General features: G+C 40.0%; 1 protein-coding gene and 1 long non-coding RNA gene across 5 annotated transcripts in view; one reads left to right on the top strand and one right to left on the bottom strand.

Annotated features, from left to right (window-relative positions):
- The window catches only part of Acyp2 (acylphosphatase 2), a 137,569-nt gene extending 126,679 nt beyond the window's left edge, over positions 1-10,890 (bottom strand). For 3 of the 4 annotated variants that reach the window (XM_034509417.2, XM_076937960.1, XM_076937961.1), the window contains exon 1: positions 10,758-10,890. In XM_034509417.2, coding sequence (XP_034365308.2) covers positions 10,758-10,890 — 133 coding nt within the window. Of the gene's footprint in view, positions 1-10,533; positions 10,588-10,757 lie in introns of those variants that run through there. The other variant, XM_076937962.1, reaches the window with a different exon arrangement.
- A 44-nt stretch (positions 10,891-10,934) lies between these two features.
- Positions 10,935-12,720, top strand: LOC143443022 (uncharacterized). Its single transcript, XR_013111694.1, has 2 exons — positions 10,935-11,076; positions 12,604-12,720. It is a non-coding gene; the product is annotated as an uncharacterized LOC143443022 (long non-coding RNA).
- Positions 12,721-16,570: the final 3,850 nt, after the last annotated feature.

Genomic DNA, 16,570 nt, shown 5'->3' with positions numbered 1-16,570 from the left:
GTTTGCTGCATATTGTGTAGTGAAAAACCATATAAGGAGAAATAAAAGGTAAATGTGAAGACATGTTTCCTGTACTTTATCAGTGGTGGCTAGAACAGAACATTCCAGTCAGGGCCTTTGTTGGAGAACAGGCTTCTACTGAGCTTTCCCAGCTCCCTGCCTCCACCCTGCTTCCACTCAAAGGGGAGCTGATGTGACACATGGCTCTAGAAAGTGAGACAAACATAGGCCCTTTCAGCCATGAGACACCCAAGTGCAATGTGCGGCTCAGTCAAGCTCAGTCAGCAGCAGCCTGTTCCTTACTTCATGAAAAGAGACAGAAAATATAAATGATTATTTGCAAAGGAAATATCTTTTAAATCTACAAGGAAACATTGACATTCAAAGAAACCATATGACAAATCTAAATGCCTGAATTCTTTTTTATGACGTACTTACCTATGTAAATCATGCCTTCATTTTAGGATCTGAGTGCATATGCCATCCTGAATGCAGGAAGTGAGCTAGTTACTGCTCTACAAATCAACCTTTATGATTTCAAAACGGTGTTCATTAATTACATAAAATGTGCTTGTTTATGTGGTTTCACATGTATACTATGGACATAGTCAAAACCCTCATTGTCTTTCTGGTCCCCTCCTAACTTCCCACTGGACCCCTTTGCTTAATGCATTAATGCATTTTAATATTTTTAATTGCCAAAACCAGTTTTCCTTACAAAAAAGGAAAATTCTGCCTAGCCTTTCTCCATGGTCAAGGGTTTGTTCTCTGGAGCTACAAGCCATGGCAGCATCTTTCAAACAGTTGAAACTACCCCTATACTGCCTCTTCTCTGAGCTAAGTCTCACTGCACTGCAGTTTAATGCAAGACATGTTTGAAGTCCCCACCAGAGGCAGCAGCCCAGTGGGAGACAATGTAACAAAGCCCTCAGCCTGACCTTCAAAATATTATCCTTCCTGAGACAGTGAGGGACACAGACCTGGGAACACAGATAATGTAGCAGAAACAGCATAGATGAAAGGAAATGGAAACAGACAATGTAGAAGAACTGTCAGCAAACTGAAGAACAGCACAGGTGTGAGAAGGAATTAGTCAGCACACTTACACTTCTTGACTATGATGTACTTAAATTTCTAACTTCTAAAATGCAGGTTTTCTGTTTGTCTATTCAGGGGAAGATACCTATGTGTAAATTGTAAGGCCATTAGTGTTTATCATGGTTTATATTTGAAGTAATATTTCTTTTCCTTTTTCTTTCTTTTCTCTCCTTCAACATCCTTTCCCCTCTACCTTTCTTTCCTTTGAGGCAAGATTTCACTATGAAGCCCAGGCTGGCTTTGGGTTTGTGATCCTCCTGCCTCAGCCTCCTAGGTGTTGGGATTACAGTTATGTACCACTACATCTAGCTTAAACAAACTTTGAAAAAAAAAACTATATCAGTATTTCAATAAACTTGTCCTATCTAAAAACCCAGTTGCTACTATCAAAACAAACTCCAGTTCTGCTAAAGCACATGTAAACCAAGACAAGCACATGACCAAGATGCCTTTCCAAGAATGTTAGTAGTCACCAGAAAGAGGACAAAGCACCAAATAATCTGTTAACTGGTTTCCTTTACTTCAGTCTATTATTCTATGAGAGAAATGTAACTAAGCATCCATAGAAACATTGTAAGCCAAGCCAAAGCTACAAATGCTGTAACAAGGACTCAGTCCCCTGTCAGGAGTCTGCATAACAGCCTCCCCCTGCCCCCACCTCTGCTAATAGAAATTCACAAAGAAAACAAACACCATAGAGCTTCTGCGGAAGAGAGAGGTTTGTAAAAGGGAAAGATAGCAAAGGAGAAGATGTTAAACGTAACTTTCCAATAGAGAAGCCAGCAGACACCATCTCTGGAGATCAAGGTCAGCATGAACTGTGATGATTCTCCATGACACCTGTCACACACAATGGAAATGGGACATTACCTCTGCAGTCTTTTGTCCTCAAATCCATAACCTAGTCTTTTCATGTCAAAACTATCAGATAAGGGCTGGCAAGGTGGCTCACACGAAAAGACCTCTTTAAGTCTGATTGAGTTCAATCCCCAGGACCCACATGACAGAAAGCAAGAAACTAATTCCCTGGGCTGAAGAAACGGTACAGGGGTTAAGTGTACACATGTACTGTTTGTCTAATAAACCTGAGTTCAGACTCTAACAGTCAAGTCCAGTGTCTCACAAATGCCTGTAACACCAGTGCCAGGTGATCCAATGACCTCTTTGACCTCTGAGGTTATCCACACTCACATGCACATGTTAATACACAGACATAAACACATACACATTCAAATAAAAATACACATTTTAATCATTTAAAGATTAAAAATAAATCTTTTTTGAAAAGGAAGTAACTTCCCCAAGTCCCCTACATGAATGTCATGGCGTGCACAGAATGAAATACTTTCATCTGGGCTTTGCCTCCACTCTCATATTTTATATACTGCATTTCAACGACTTACTGTGGCATGTATTAGACATGGTTCCAGATGTACTCAAGTTGACAACCAAAAGTAGCCATCATAAGTCCACCCTTGACACACAATCATATCACCTTATGTCATAATTAACTTACAAATGAAAAAAATAACCAGGTCATAATTATGCCTAAATATAACTATCCCATGTACAAAATTGCAAATGCATTATATATTTAATGAAGTCACAATTATATCTAATATACTATAATTACTGCTCATACAACTACAAATGTATTATAATTTTAGAATATGTGGCAATATCCCTTAAGGGACATTCTTTTAGCATCTCTGTGGTGACTTGGAAAGGGTTCGCTCCCATAGATTCACGTGTTTCAATGTTTGGCTCCTAGGCAGTGGGAACCCTTAGGGGGTGTGGCCTTATGGGAGGAGGTGTGCCTCATTAGCGGAAGTGTGTCGCTGTGGAGGTGGGGCTTTGCCGTCTAAAATGTTCAAATTATGCCCAGTGTGAAACACATCCAGTCTTCTCCTGGCTGCTTCTGGATCAAGATGTAGACTTTCACCTTCTCCAGCACTGTGTCTGCCCATATGCTGCCATGCTTCCTGCCATGATTGTGAACTAAACCTCTGAAACTGTAAGCCAGGCCCAATTAAATATTTTCCTGATTAAGAGTTGCCTTGAAGAGACTTGATGTACCAGGGTGAGGAGAATAAACGGAGGCTGTGGGGGGCTCCACTCTGTCACAGGAGAAGGGGAGGGGGAGACAGGAAGACCTATGGGAGAAGGGGTACTGGGCAGAGGGCCAGTGATCAGGATGCAAAGTGAATGAATGAATAAATAAATAAATAAATAAATAAATAAATAGAGTTGGCTTGGTCATGTTATCCCCTCACAACAAGAAACCTTAACTAAGACATTCTTAAACCTTAAATATGGTAATCTTTGATACTCTCCTATTTAATGTTACATCACATGATATAGAAGTTGAAGAAAGAAAACACAAATATCTGTACAAATAAATTCTTAACAAAATATGACAGAAACACTCATGACAATTAGACCTTGCTTCTGCGACTGGTCATGTGGTCTTGACAACCATCTTTCTCTACCACCCTTTCTGTATTTCCCCAATACTCAGCAAATACCTCAGCAGACCTTGGCTCTTTGTTGGGAAGAGTGTCCCATACCATCATTCTTGAAAAGGTCTGCCCTTTGTTATCCTACCTTCTTGATTACTGAACTCCTCCTTAGTAGAATTCACTTTTTGATAAACATTTACATTGTTTACATGTATCTTCACATCCATCACCCATTTGTAGAGATCTTTCCATATACTTCTTTGCCAAATGTCTTTCTCACCAATATTCCAATCATGCTTTTTCCAAGTCCTAACCATTCAGCCAGTCCATCGCTACAGTCTATTAATCAGGGGGAAAAAATATATCTAGCCATTTCTCATTCCAAAAAAAAAAAAAAATGTATGACGTATACTACCTGATGCTCTGCCCCCTGGGAAGGTTTCCCTTCGTCAGTGTCTTTCAGGGTTGCCTCAGAAAGGGATTGTAATGTTGCAGCTGTCCATTTCTAAGTGGTGCCTGCATAACATGCAGACTCATCACAAATTAGACCCTTGTCTTCTCTTCCTCAGTCAACCAAACACAGGGCACACCCATGAGGCTAAAGGTGCATGTTTGGCTGCAGACAGCATTGTATTAAGAATAGAAACCATAGGCATTTGGGCAGCTTCTTCACATAACTTGCTTATGCCTTCTGGACCTGCTCAGGCCTGATATATACTACTTCCATTTGATAACAGTCTGCTGCTTGCATATCCTACTTAATAACTTGATCAGTCCGATAGCACCCAGCTCATAATGGACAAGGGAACTTGGTGGCCCATTAGCAAACGTCCAGTTTCTATTAATGCCCAACAGCAGGCCAAGAGCTGTTTTTCAAAGGGAGAGAATAGTTATCTGCAGATGGTGCAGATGGAGCTTTGCTCCAAAATCCTGAAGGTCTCTTCTGTGATTCACTTGTAGGGGCCTGCCAGAAGCTTCAAATAGCATCCCTATCTGCCACTGCCACTTAATTATCATCAAGCCTGATTGATCATATGTTCTAAGTGGTAGAGTGGCCTGCATAGCAGCTTGGACCTGATGAAGAACCTTCTCTTGTTCAAAAAAAAAAAAAAAAAAAAAAAAAAAAAAACCTAGCTTTCTGAATCACTTGGAATGCGGACCAGAGCAACACACCCAAGTGAGGAATGTGCTACTTCCAGAATTCAAATAGGTCCACTAAACACTGTGCTTCTTTCTTGGTGGTAGGAGGGGCAGGTGCAATAATTTATCTTTAAAAGGAATATCTCTGTATGCCCTACACCAATGGACTCCTAAGAAACTCAGTGAGGTAGAAGGGCCTTGAATTTTGGTTGGATTTATTTCCAATTCTCTGATGCCCATATGCATTACTAATGAGTCCAAAGTGAATGCTACCTCCTACTCACTTGGTCCAGTCAACACAATGTCATCAGTATAACACACAAATTTATATTTTGTGGAAGAGACTGATGATCATACTTTCCAACTAAGTTATGACACAGGGCTGAAGAAATAATATATCCTTGAAATAAAACTGTAAAGGTGTACTGATGGCCTTGCCAACTGAAAGCAAATTACTTCTGGCGGTCTTTGTGGACAAGTTCCAAGAAAAAAGTATGTGCTAGATCAATAGCTGCATACCATGTACCAGATGTGTTTATCTTCTCAAATAAGGACAACACATCTGGCATAGCAGCTACAATCCCAGATACTACTTGACTGATTTTTCAATAGTCAACTGCCATTCTCCACAGTTCATCTGTCTTCTGCACTGGCCAGATAGGAGAGCTAAAGGTAGATGTTGTGGGAATTCACACCCCTGTATTTTTCAAGTCCTTCCTTGATGGTGGCACCAACTTCTGCAGTTCCTCCAATGATATGATACTGTTTTTAATTCACTCTTCCTTTATAGAAGCAACTCTAAAGTCTCTCATTTAGCTTTTCCAACTATAATAGCCTTCACCCCATATATCAGGGATTCAGTGTGAAAATTCTGCCAACTTCAAAGTATTTCTATCCCAATTATACATTCTGGGACTGGGGAAATGATCACAGGATGAGTTCCAGGACTCACTGGACCTACTGTGAGTCAGACTTCAGACAAAACTTCATTAATAACCTGGCCTCCATAAACCCCTACTTTAACTGGAGAGCCACATGTTTCTTGAGATCTCCCAGAATCAGTGTCAGTTCAGAACCAGTACATAAGAGACCCCAGAAAGTCTCCCAGTACACAGTTACCCTTGTAAAAGGCCACAGGTTCCTTTGGGAAGGACTGGAGAAAGGCTAACAATAAAACTTTTCCGTGTTTTATCAAGGTCCTTCCTCAGAGAAACCTGGCTGTCTCTTCATTCAAAGGGTTCTGGGTCTGCAAACTGGCTTAATCTGGGAATTGACTGCCTTTGCCACAATTCAATGTAGCCCCTTTCTTTCTCTCTCTCTTTCTTTCTTTCTTTCCTTCCTTCCTTCCTTCTTTCTTTCTTTCTTTCTTTCTTTCCTTCCTTCCTTCCTTCCTTCTTTCTTTCTTTCTTTCTTTGAGAATTTTTCCAAATGTAGAGATTAAACAAAAATTAAGTAGGTTTCTTATCTATTTCATGTCTGGAAACACCACAATTGATTAGCCAGTATCAAAGGACCATATGAGTCATACTCCCATAAAATTCACTTTGCTTGTGCTATTACAGGTTAGGTCATTATGGACATTGCTTTGTCTATGCTGCCCATTACAGTAACCGAGATCTCCTCACCTTTGATTGGAGCCCAATTAAACCCACTGCATTTAACTCAACCAGCTGGACAGCAGCATCTCCAATCCTAAAGAAAGAGGGTGACAGCAAATCTCTATAAGCATACCGTTTCCACCTTACTGTTATGTCTCTAGGCCTTCCTGGAGGGTTAGATTTTACACAGTGTATCACTAGCATTGCAATTTCCAAGCCTAAAAATCCCCTCTTTGACACTAAGTCAAGGGCTACCAGGCAAGTCTAACTCCTTTGTGGGGAAAAAAAAAAAAAAAAAGCGGCGGGGAGAGGTGGGCAGCCCGTTGGGTCCCACATACCAGAGAAAGTCTGAGGTTTCAATTGAGCTCCGCCCCCTGGCCTTTAGATAACTCATGAATAAGGAAATCTCTCGAGGCTGAAGCCTGTTAGTCACGTCCTTTACCTGTAGCTGTAGATGGTGACTCAAAACCTCTCTGGGAGGAGCTACTCTGAGCCAAACATGTCTGCAAGGCGCAGCTTAATGGGGATGTATGCCACATGGAGGAGTCTGGAATCTGGGGGCATGGGGAGATAGGTGCGGTCCCTCACAAGCCATGTCCCTCACAGGCCATGGTCACCTGTTAGGTCTCCAGCTATTTCAAACCCAGTGCTCTACAGGAGAACAAATCATCCCTTCATGGCCCTACACTCCTTTCCAGTAGGCCATCTTCTAACAAATGCTTTAGCCAGCCATTCAAACTAACTTTTGTTAATCCTTTTTTAAATTGTGTGAGCTTCCATAGTAAACCTGAATCTCCACTCAGAATGCTCATATCAATAAACTCAGCTTGATCCAGATTTATGTTCATTCTTCCATTTTCCTTTACCCTTAAAACCCATTTCCACACATCATCAGATTCTGCTTGAATGAATTAGCAAACTCACTAAGATCGTTAGTAGTATAGCATACCTCTTTGTAACTACACTTGCTACCTCTCCTCTAGGAGCCTGATGCAACTGTTGGTGAGCCTTGAAGGATACCAGCATCGCCTCTCTCCTGGCATCGCCTTCAAAGAAAGTCACAGCTGGTTTAGCAGACAATGAAGAATTAATTTCCTCACTCAAAGGAAGAGTGTGAGTTGTAAATACATTTTCACTGAGGGTCGGAAACACTGCTTTCTCAAGTGAGATGAACCCTTGAGAATCCGAAGGTTCAAAGTTCTCAGCTTCAATGGGGTCCTCTCACACATCCCCATTCCAAGCTACAGGATCCCATTCTTTACCAATCAATGCCCTTACTTCAACACCAATATTCCTTCAAAGCTGGGGCTTGTAATTCAGCTAACCTTATTATAAGGACTTCGGTTTGATTTTCTAAAACTTGAGCTCTGTGGCTGCTGGAGAGAAGATTCTCTTCCAGGTCACACTTAGAAACCTTTAGACTGTTAATGTGCATCTGGAGCTGGTCAGTTTTATAATTTTATAACAACTATTGTTGTCCTTCACCATACTTGGAGATGATAGAAGTTGGTTAATTTTATATGAAGCTCACTCCTTTCCTTCGTCAATTTATCCACAGATCTACGAGCAACAACCACCATTGCCACTTTCCTTATTTTTCCACAAATTGTCAAAGTTTTATATACAGAGTCACCAAATCCTTTACAGCTTACAATTTGTGAATCAGGATAATCAAATGCATTTACCTCCTTAAGTTCGTAAAATGGGTCATACCATGAACTTTCAGTACTCTCCACGCTTCTAGAGGAGGCTTCAGTAATTGCAGATGTTGGCAAAATTGGAAAGCCTATTCCAGATATTTAAAATTTTTCATCTTTATACTTCTATTGCCCTACAACCAATTTTAATACCAAAATCTGTATTAATCAGGATTCTCTAGAGAAACAGAACTTACAGAATTAGTCTATGTGTATAGAAAGCAGATTTATTAGAATGACTTACAAGCTGTGGTCCAGCAAGTCCAACAACGGGCTGCCTATGAATGGAAAGTCCAAGAATCCAGTAGTTGCTCAGACCACAAAACTAGATGTCTCAGCTGGTCTTCAGTACACACCAGAATCACAAAGATCACAAAGAATCACTCTAATGCCAGTGAAGGAATGGACTTGCTAGCAATCATTTAAAGGCAAGCAAGCAAAGACAGCCAGCTTCCTTCTTCCATGCCCTCCCGCAGATGGCATGGCCCAGATTAGAGGTGAGAGGGTGTTTCTACCTCAGAGGATTTGAATTAAATCATCTCAAAGATCAGGATTAGACTTGACTTTGAATTAAGCAAAAACCCCTCTCAGGTATGCCCTCCATTTTTAGGTTTTAGTTAATTTCGGACATAATCAGGTTACCAGAGTCTCAAAAGTACTAACCAGGCTCAACACCACTTAGCTTCTGAGACCAGGCAGGACTGAATAAGTACTATGGCCATGACTCCTGGTGTCCTTTCTAAAAGTACAAACTCAACAGTCACTTTTCAAATTGTCTGCTTCCTTATGCAGACTTTTCTAACCCTGACATCGCACTTGTCTGCTGTGATTTTCCTACCTCTCTTTTCACAGCAAATCTCAGAAACAAAGGCTCATTATAAACACAAACACTTTCATCCATCTTTAACCTTACCCAGTATACATTGCCCCAAAGTGTAAAATATCTACAGAATATCAAAATAAAAGGATAACATTCCCCTCCCCCTTTAGACAAAGATCCATTTTTTAAAATTCCAGTTTTTTTTAATCCCAGCACTTAATCCCAGCACTTGGGAGGCAGAGGCAGGCAGATTTCTGAGTTCGAGGCCAGCCTGGTCTACAGAGTGAGTTCCAGGACAGCCAGGACTACACAGAGAAACCGTGTCTCAAAAAACAAAAAAACAAAACAACAACAACAAAAAAATCCAGTTTTTCTGCTTAGAAATACATTTCCAATACAAACTCACATTTTAAATCTACTAATGGTTACCATTTAAGCTTACTGCTGAAGGAAGTTAAGAAAAGTATCCCATAGTATCCCCCCCCCACACACACACACAGAGAACACATCTGAGGTGGGGGTGGGGATAGAGTTATAAGAAATTCTCATGCATACCAAACAATGGAATGTGGAGAAGGTAGAATGGAAGTAAGACTCAAACTGGGGGTTATATCCTTGTAAAAGGGCATCATTTTTATGTTGAAGATGAGGAACGGTGAGAGCTTTTTCCAGTCCCACACCTTCCTTACAGCTTCCCCCTCCTGCCTGGGGTCAAGACTAGGCCAAGTTCCATTCTCCACCCACAGCAAGATTCTTGAGTAAAATAATTCTCAGAATGTACTGACATAGTTACCTGACCCTCTGCAAAGTCCCAGGTGGAGTTCAAATGCATATCCTGCTTGCTAGTGCCCCTAAAAAGTATAATAACTGCTTGTAATAGCCATTTAGGGGTCGCCTTCGCACCAGAAAATAAACTTCTTGCCTTTGCATCGATCTGCATCTCAGTGTCTCACTTGGTAGCATCTTGAAGTAAGTACTACTAGTGGACCAAGGGTCGGGGTCTTACAAAGACAGGAGCCTCAACTGGACTTAACTTGGTAAGTGCAGGTTGAATTATAGGCAAATGCCAGCATGCCCTTGGTCTGGTGCAGGGGATCCAATCCAGGTCTAGGTGACTATTAGGCAAGCACTCTATGGACCTACATTTCCAGTCTCAATTTTTTTTTTCTTTTAAATGGATAATGATATACATTAAACAGTTACAGTATACTCCATTAGACAATTTTCTCGTGTATAGGCTAGATCTCAAATATCCACCTTCTTTTGCCTAAGGACTGCATGCACCACCATGTCAAGCTGCGTTAGGAAACTTTAAAAGAATGTTTTAACGTTTCAATTTACCTTTTTTTTTTTCTTCTTTTTTTTTTTTTTTTTTCTTTTTTTTTTCTCTGTACAGCCCAGGCTGTCCTGGAACTCACTCTGTAGACCAGGCTGGCCTACGTTTTAATTTACGAATATAAAGATTTTACAATAAATCAGACATTACTTTCTATGCATCTATTTAAGTTTATAATCAAACAAAAATTTTAAAACTTCATTTAAATGATCTGGGAGTGTCGTTCAGTAATCTAATGCGCAAATGTAAGAGTATGTATAAACATATAAGATTTAATCTCCAAAACCTAGGAAGGAAAAATTGCTAGTTAGTTGAAGAGGGACTACAACCTCTGACAAAGTAAATCACCCCGTATCACTCAGGTACCCTTGCTAAAACAAACAACCTCTGTTCGCGTAGGCTTGCAGCGGCCCCTTCGGGTACCCAGGGTGACCTCCCTCCGCCCGCGCTAGCCCTCCCACGCATGCGCACTACCCATCCTCCCCACCGGGGCTGCTGAGTCATGGCTGAGCGGAAGTCGGTGCCTCCGACCCATCCCTAAAATGAATGGCGCAAGCTTCCTCCTCTCCCTCCCACGGCCTCGTCTTGGCCTCCCAGGGCAGGCCATACCTTGCACTGTCCCGAACACTTCGTAGTCCACAGACTTCAGCGGCTCCGCCATGGCGGCCAGCCTTCTCGCGAGCAGCCGGAGCGGGTTGTGTGGCGCGGAGCGTGCGACGGCCGCCAGGGGAAGGAGGCTCATGGGCGCTGGGATCCGCGCCCGGCGGTCGGGACAGGAGCGCGCCGGGTCACGCGTCGGAAGACGGCAGATGACCGCAGTCCACAGTGAGGGCGGCGGACTCCGGGCGCTCGGGCTCGCACGCACGGTGCTCCCGCTCTGCGTTCCCCAGGGCCCCGTGCTCTAAAGAAAACGGAGGCTCGTGCCAAGGTCGGGCATGTGAGGGGATTAAACCAACTACTATAGTCATCTACCCACTGACGTCTGTTTGATCCAAAAAGAAAAGGGTGGTCTTTTTAAAGTAAGGATGGAAATAGGAGGGCGACTTGTTGGGAGGACAGAAGGGTAGAGCCTGCGTGGGTAGAGATGGGAAGGATATGGAAATTACCAAAATACAAGGATAAAATGTCAAGGAACGTTTAAATTTTAGGTGTTTTTATATAGGTACATTGTAAAGAATACATAGTGTGCCCGTGGATACACTGTAAGAAGATTAATTCAAGCTAGTTAACTTTCGTCTCACATCTGATTGCATTTAAGATCTCAACAATTTTAAACATATATCACTTAACTGTACTCACCATTGTGCAAACGTGATATCATATTCAACCCGTCACAACTATGGAATCAACAGATTTTAAGTCATTCTCAGATATCTTTAAGTTCTCTCCATTACATTCAGAACCAAATCTAAGGTCTTCAGTACCACATAATAAAATCTCTGAAACCTACATTGCCTGGAATCCCTCCCCTCCCCCATGTCCTCCCTGAATTTCCCTGTGGTGCTCTGGGCTCCAGGGGCTTCCAGATCTTCCCTGTGATTTTCAGTTGGCTTTGCAAATGCTTGTTAGATTTTGTCCCACTCATTCAGTGCATTTTTCCCCATTAGTTCTGTATCTTAAAAATCACTGACTGGGAGGGAGACATTTTCCTTTTCTTAATCAACGCCTCACTTCTCTCCACATTTACCCAGGAGTGGCTCTGCCAGCTATTATGTAGTTCTGTTTTAACTTTAGCAACAATTGACATTTGCTAAGCCAGAAAAATGGACTGTCTGCCAACAGCCGAACATTAGCAAATGGAAATTTTTATGTACCATTTCAGCATGGATTGCTAATAAAATGTGATTCTAAAACTTTAGAATTTTAAGCAAATGTTTCTATTAAGAAATTTTAAATAAAAAAGAATTAGAAAAAATTTAGAAAATAAAATTAAACATCCATAGTCTTAACACATCTAATACATTTTCTGTCTCTCATATGTGTGTATATATATATATGTATGTATGTGAATACATATGTATGTATTTAAATCCTTACAACATGAATTCGACATAACATGAATATAAAACATGCATGCTTTAAGTATAAATTGGATTTTGGTTCTGTTTTTTCATATAATAGTCTTTCTAATATATTTTAATAATTTTTATGATATTAAGTGTATATAATTATGAATTAACCTACAAAACATCTGTTATTGCACATTTAGGCTGCTTCTCATTTTTAACCATAATAAACATAAAAGAAATATGTATGTACCTTCCTTTCTTTCTGTTTAGCATAGTCAGAAGTCAGGTCTCACAGTGTAGCCACCTGACCTTAGACTCTCAATCCTCCTGCCTCAGCCTGCCTAGTGTGGGATTGTGGATATATACCACTATATCCAGTCTAAAGCATTGTTCTTTTCTCTTGTTTTATTTTGGTTTGTTTGTTTGTTTGTTTGTTTTTGAGACAGGGTCAGAACATGTTCTGGCTGCCTTGGAACTTGCTATGTAGATCAAGATGGCCTGGAATTCACAGAGCTCTGCCTGCCTGTGCCTCCAAATACTGGGATTAAAGGCATGCACCACTATGTCTGTCTGCATGTATTATTTTCTCTTTAAAAGATTTATTTTATATATATATATATATATATATATATATATATATATATGAATGTTTTACTTGCATTTATGCCTATGTGTGCATGTCTAGGGCATGCAGAGGCCAAGAAGAGAACATTGGATTGTTTAGAATTGGAGTTAAGTGTAGTTGTGTGTTGCCATATGGGTCCTGGAGACCAAACCCAGGTTCTCTGTAAGAACAATAAGTGCTCTTAACCACTGAGCCATGTCTCTAGCCCTGCATATATTGTTCTTAATACATATTCCTGAGTTATATGTATTATATAAGAGCTCTACCAAGTTAAACAGACTACTGCCAATCCTGTTTATGATTGATTCATTGTACAAACAAATATAGCTAGGATCTTCACATGGAGAGGATTAAATTATATGAAAAGTTTGAATTTCATGATCTGAGCAACAGCTTTGGAATCGATAGGGAAGAAACAGACTCTATATTAGTACATATTGAAATTAATATTTAGTTGAATCATTCCCGTGACAGAAACTTTTAAAGGAATCTGTGAGTCAGGCGTGGTGGCACACCCCTGTAATCCTAGCACTTTGGAGACTAATAGTTTGAATACGAAGCAGCTCCCATAGGTTCGTGTGTTTAAACACCTGGTAGGCACTTGTTTAGTGTGTTATGGAATCTTCAGAAAGTGGAGCCAAGCTAGAAGCAAGGGGGAACTTGAGGTTTATAGCTCAGACCTGTTTCTTTCTCTATCTGCCTCCTGTTCCACTGAGGTGTGAACGAACAGCTGCCACACACTCTTGGCTACATTTGCTTCTCACCATGCTGTCCCCACCATGATGCACAGTATTCCTTCAAATCATGAGCCAAGGCAAACCTTCCCTCAAGTTGTTGACCTTTCCTTAAATTGTTCTTTGTCACATATATGGTTTCAGAAATGAGAAAAGTACCCAATACTATAGGTTAAGTTAGTAGAATCTTGAATTTGAAACCAGCCTGGGCTACATAGAAGGAAGCTGTCAAAAGGAAAAGAGGGGGAAGGGGACAGGAGGGGAGAAGTTGAGAAGGAAGATGTGTAGAATGTAAAAGGCACCTTATTTGTGGTGTAGGACCACATTAGAGTAATACACAGAGAAGGAAAATCGACCTGTGGTGTAGGACCACGTTAGAGTAATACACAGAGGTGAGAAATCTGCCTGTATTGTGTGTATAACATACAAACAGGCAGAGAGCAAGTGAAATAAAAGATAGATGACAGCCAGCTGAGTAAGTAGCTAGCTTTCTGAAAGAGAGGTTTTTTCTTGTTACAATTTATCAGAAAATTGCTTAAGCATTTTATAAGGAAGGCATTTTTCCCCCTTGTTTGAAGCAATTTTTATCACAACTCAATTTAATTTTAAATTAAATTGGAGGGCTCCCATTTTAATTTAAATTAACCTGGGAGAGCTAAGGGTGAAGTCCTCTTAACTCTTCTACCTTAGTGCCGCTTAGGCTACAGGGGGAAGGCTTGACTGATTCTGCCCCTTTCTCTTATACCCTATTACCTGAGAATTACAAAGAATAAGTACCAGTGTGGCTCTCTGAGGTTGGCAAATGTTAAAAGAGCACCCACATTCATTAAAAAAAAAAAAAAAATACTAAAGCTTAAATCATACACTGAACCCCATATATTAATAATGTGAGAATTCAGTACCCCACTCTCTCCAATGGACAGGTCATTGAAACAAAATCTAAATAAAAATAATGAAACTACCAGATGTTATGAAATAAATGGACGTAATCTCTCTACAGAACATTTTACCCAAACATAAAAGAATACGCTTTCTTCTCAGTACTTTATGTAACCTTCTCCAAAATTGACCATATACTCTGTCACAAAGCAAGCCTCAACAGATACAATAAGACTGAAATAATCCCATGCATCCTATCAGATCACCATGAAATAGAACTGGACTTCAACAACAGAAAGCCTACAAACTTATGGAAACCAAACAACTCTCTACTAAGTGCCTTCATAAAGAAATTGGAGAGATCTAACACTAGCAACTTAACACCACACCTGGGCCCTAGAACAAAAAGAAGCAGACATACCCAAAAAGAGTAGATGGCAGGAAATTATCAAACTCAGGGTTAAAATCAATAAGTTAGAAACAAAGAGAACAATACAAAAAATCAACAAAGTCAAGAGATGGTTCTTTGAGAAAATTATTAGATAAACAAACCCTTAGCCAAACTAACTAAAAGGCAGAGAGAGACAATGTCCCAGCTAAAATTTTTAGAAATGAAAAGGGGGACATAACAACATCCAAATCCAAAGAGTCATTAGGTCTTTCTTCAAAAGCCTGTACTCCACAAAACTGGAAAAACTGAATGAAATGGATGATTTTCTGGATAAATTCCATTTACCAAAATTAAATCAAGAGCAAGCAAACGATCTAAATAGTCTTATAACCTCTAAGGAAATAAAACCAGTCTCTTAACAAAAAAACTAAGGGCCAGATAGTTTTAGACTCATTCTGTGAAGCCACAGTCACCCTGATACCTATACCACACAAAGACTCAACAAAGAGAATTTCAGACCAATTTCCCTTATGAACCTTGGTGCAAAAATACTCAATGAAATACTTGCAAATCAAATCCAAGAACACATCAAAACATCATCCACCAATATCAAGTAGGCTTCATCCTAGGGGTGCGGGTTGATTCAGTGTAGGAAAATCCATCAACATAATCCATCATATAAACAAACTGAAACTTTAAAAAACCCACATGATCATCATATTAGATGCTGAAAAAGCCTTTGACAAAATTTAGCACCCCTTCATTGTAAAATGACTTAGATCAGGGATACAAGGTGCAAACCTAAACACAGTGAAGTCAATATACAGGAAGCCAATAGCCAACATAAAAACTAAATAAAACATTTCCACTAAAATCAGGGACAATATAAAGCTATCTACTCTCTCAGTATGTTTTCAATATAGTACTTGAAGTTTGAGCCAGAGCAGTAAGACAGCTAAAGGATATCAAGAGGGTACAATTGTTAAGGAGAAGTAAAAGTAAGGTTATTCGCAGATGATATGATAGTAGATAGTAAATATAAGTCACCCCAAAAATTCTACCAGAGAATTTCTACAGCTGATAAACGCCTTCAGCAAAGTGGCTGGATAAAAAAAATTACTCAAAAAAAAAATCAGTAGCCCTTCTTTATACAAATGAAAAATGGACTGAGAGAGAAATCAGGGAAACAACAACCTTCACAATACCCATAAATATTATAAAATATCTAACCAAGCAAGTGAAAGACCTGTATGACAAGAACTTCAGGTCTCTGTAAGAAAAAAAAAATTGGAAAAAGATATCAGAAGACAGAAAGATCTTCCACGTTCATGTATCAGTAGAATTGATATAGTAAAATGGCAATTTTTCCAAAAGCAATCTACAGATTTAATGCAATTCTCATCAAAACCCCAACACAATTCTTTACAGACCTTGGAAGAACAATTTTCAACTTCATATGGAAAAGGAACAAACCCAGGATAGCTAAAACCATCCTACATAATAAAAGAACTTCAGGAGGTATCACCATCCTTGATTACAGGCACACTACACCTGCATTACAGGGAAATAGTAATAAAAACTGCATGATATTGGTATAGAAATAGGATGATCAATGGAATCAAATTGAAGACCCAGGCATAAACCCACACACCTATGGACACTAGATTTTTGATAAAGAAGCCAAAACCATACAATGGAAAAAGAAAGCATCTTCAACAAATAGTGATGGTTTAACTCTGCATCTAGAAGAACGTAAATAGATACATATTTATCACCCTGCACAA

This window comes from Arvicanthis niloticus, chromosome 7 (assembly GCF_011762505.2).
Source record: "Arvicanthis niloticus isolate mArvNil1 chromosome 7, mArvNil1.pat.X, whole genome shotgun sequence".
In the NCBI taxonomy this organism is placed as follows: domain Eukaryota; kingdom Metazoa; phylum Chordata; class Mammalia; order Rodentia; family Muridae; genus Arvicanthis; species Arvicanthis niloticus.
Note: the sequence above shows the minus strand (reverse complement) of the source record. Positions and strands in the feature narration are given on the sequence as shown.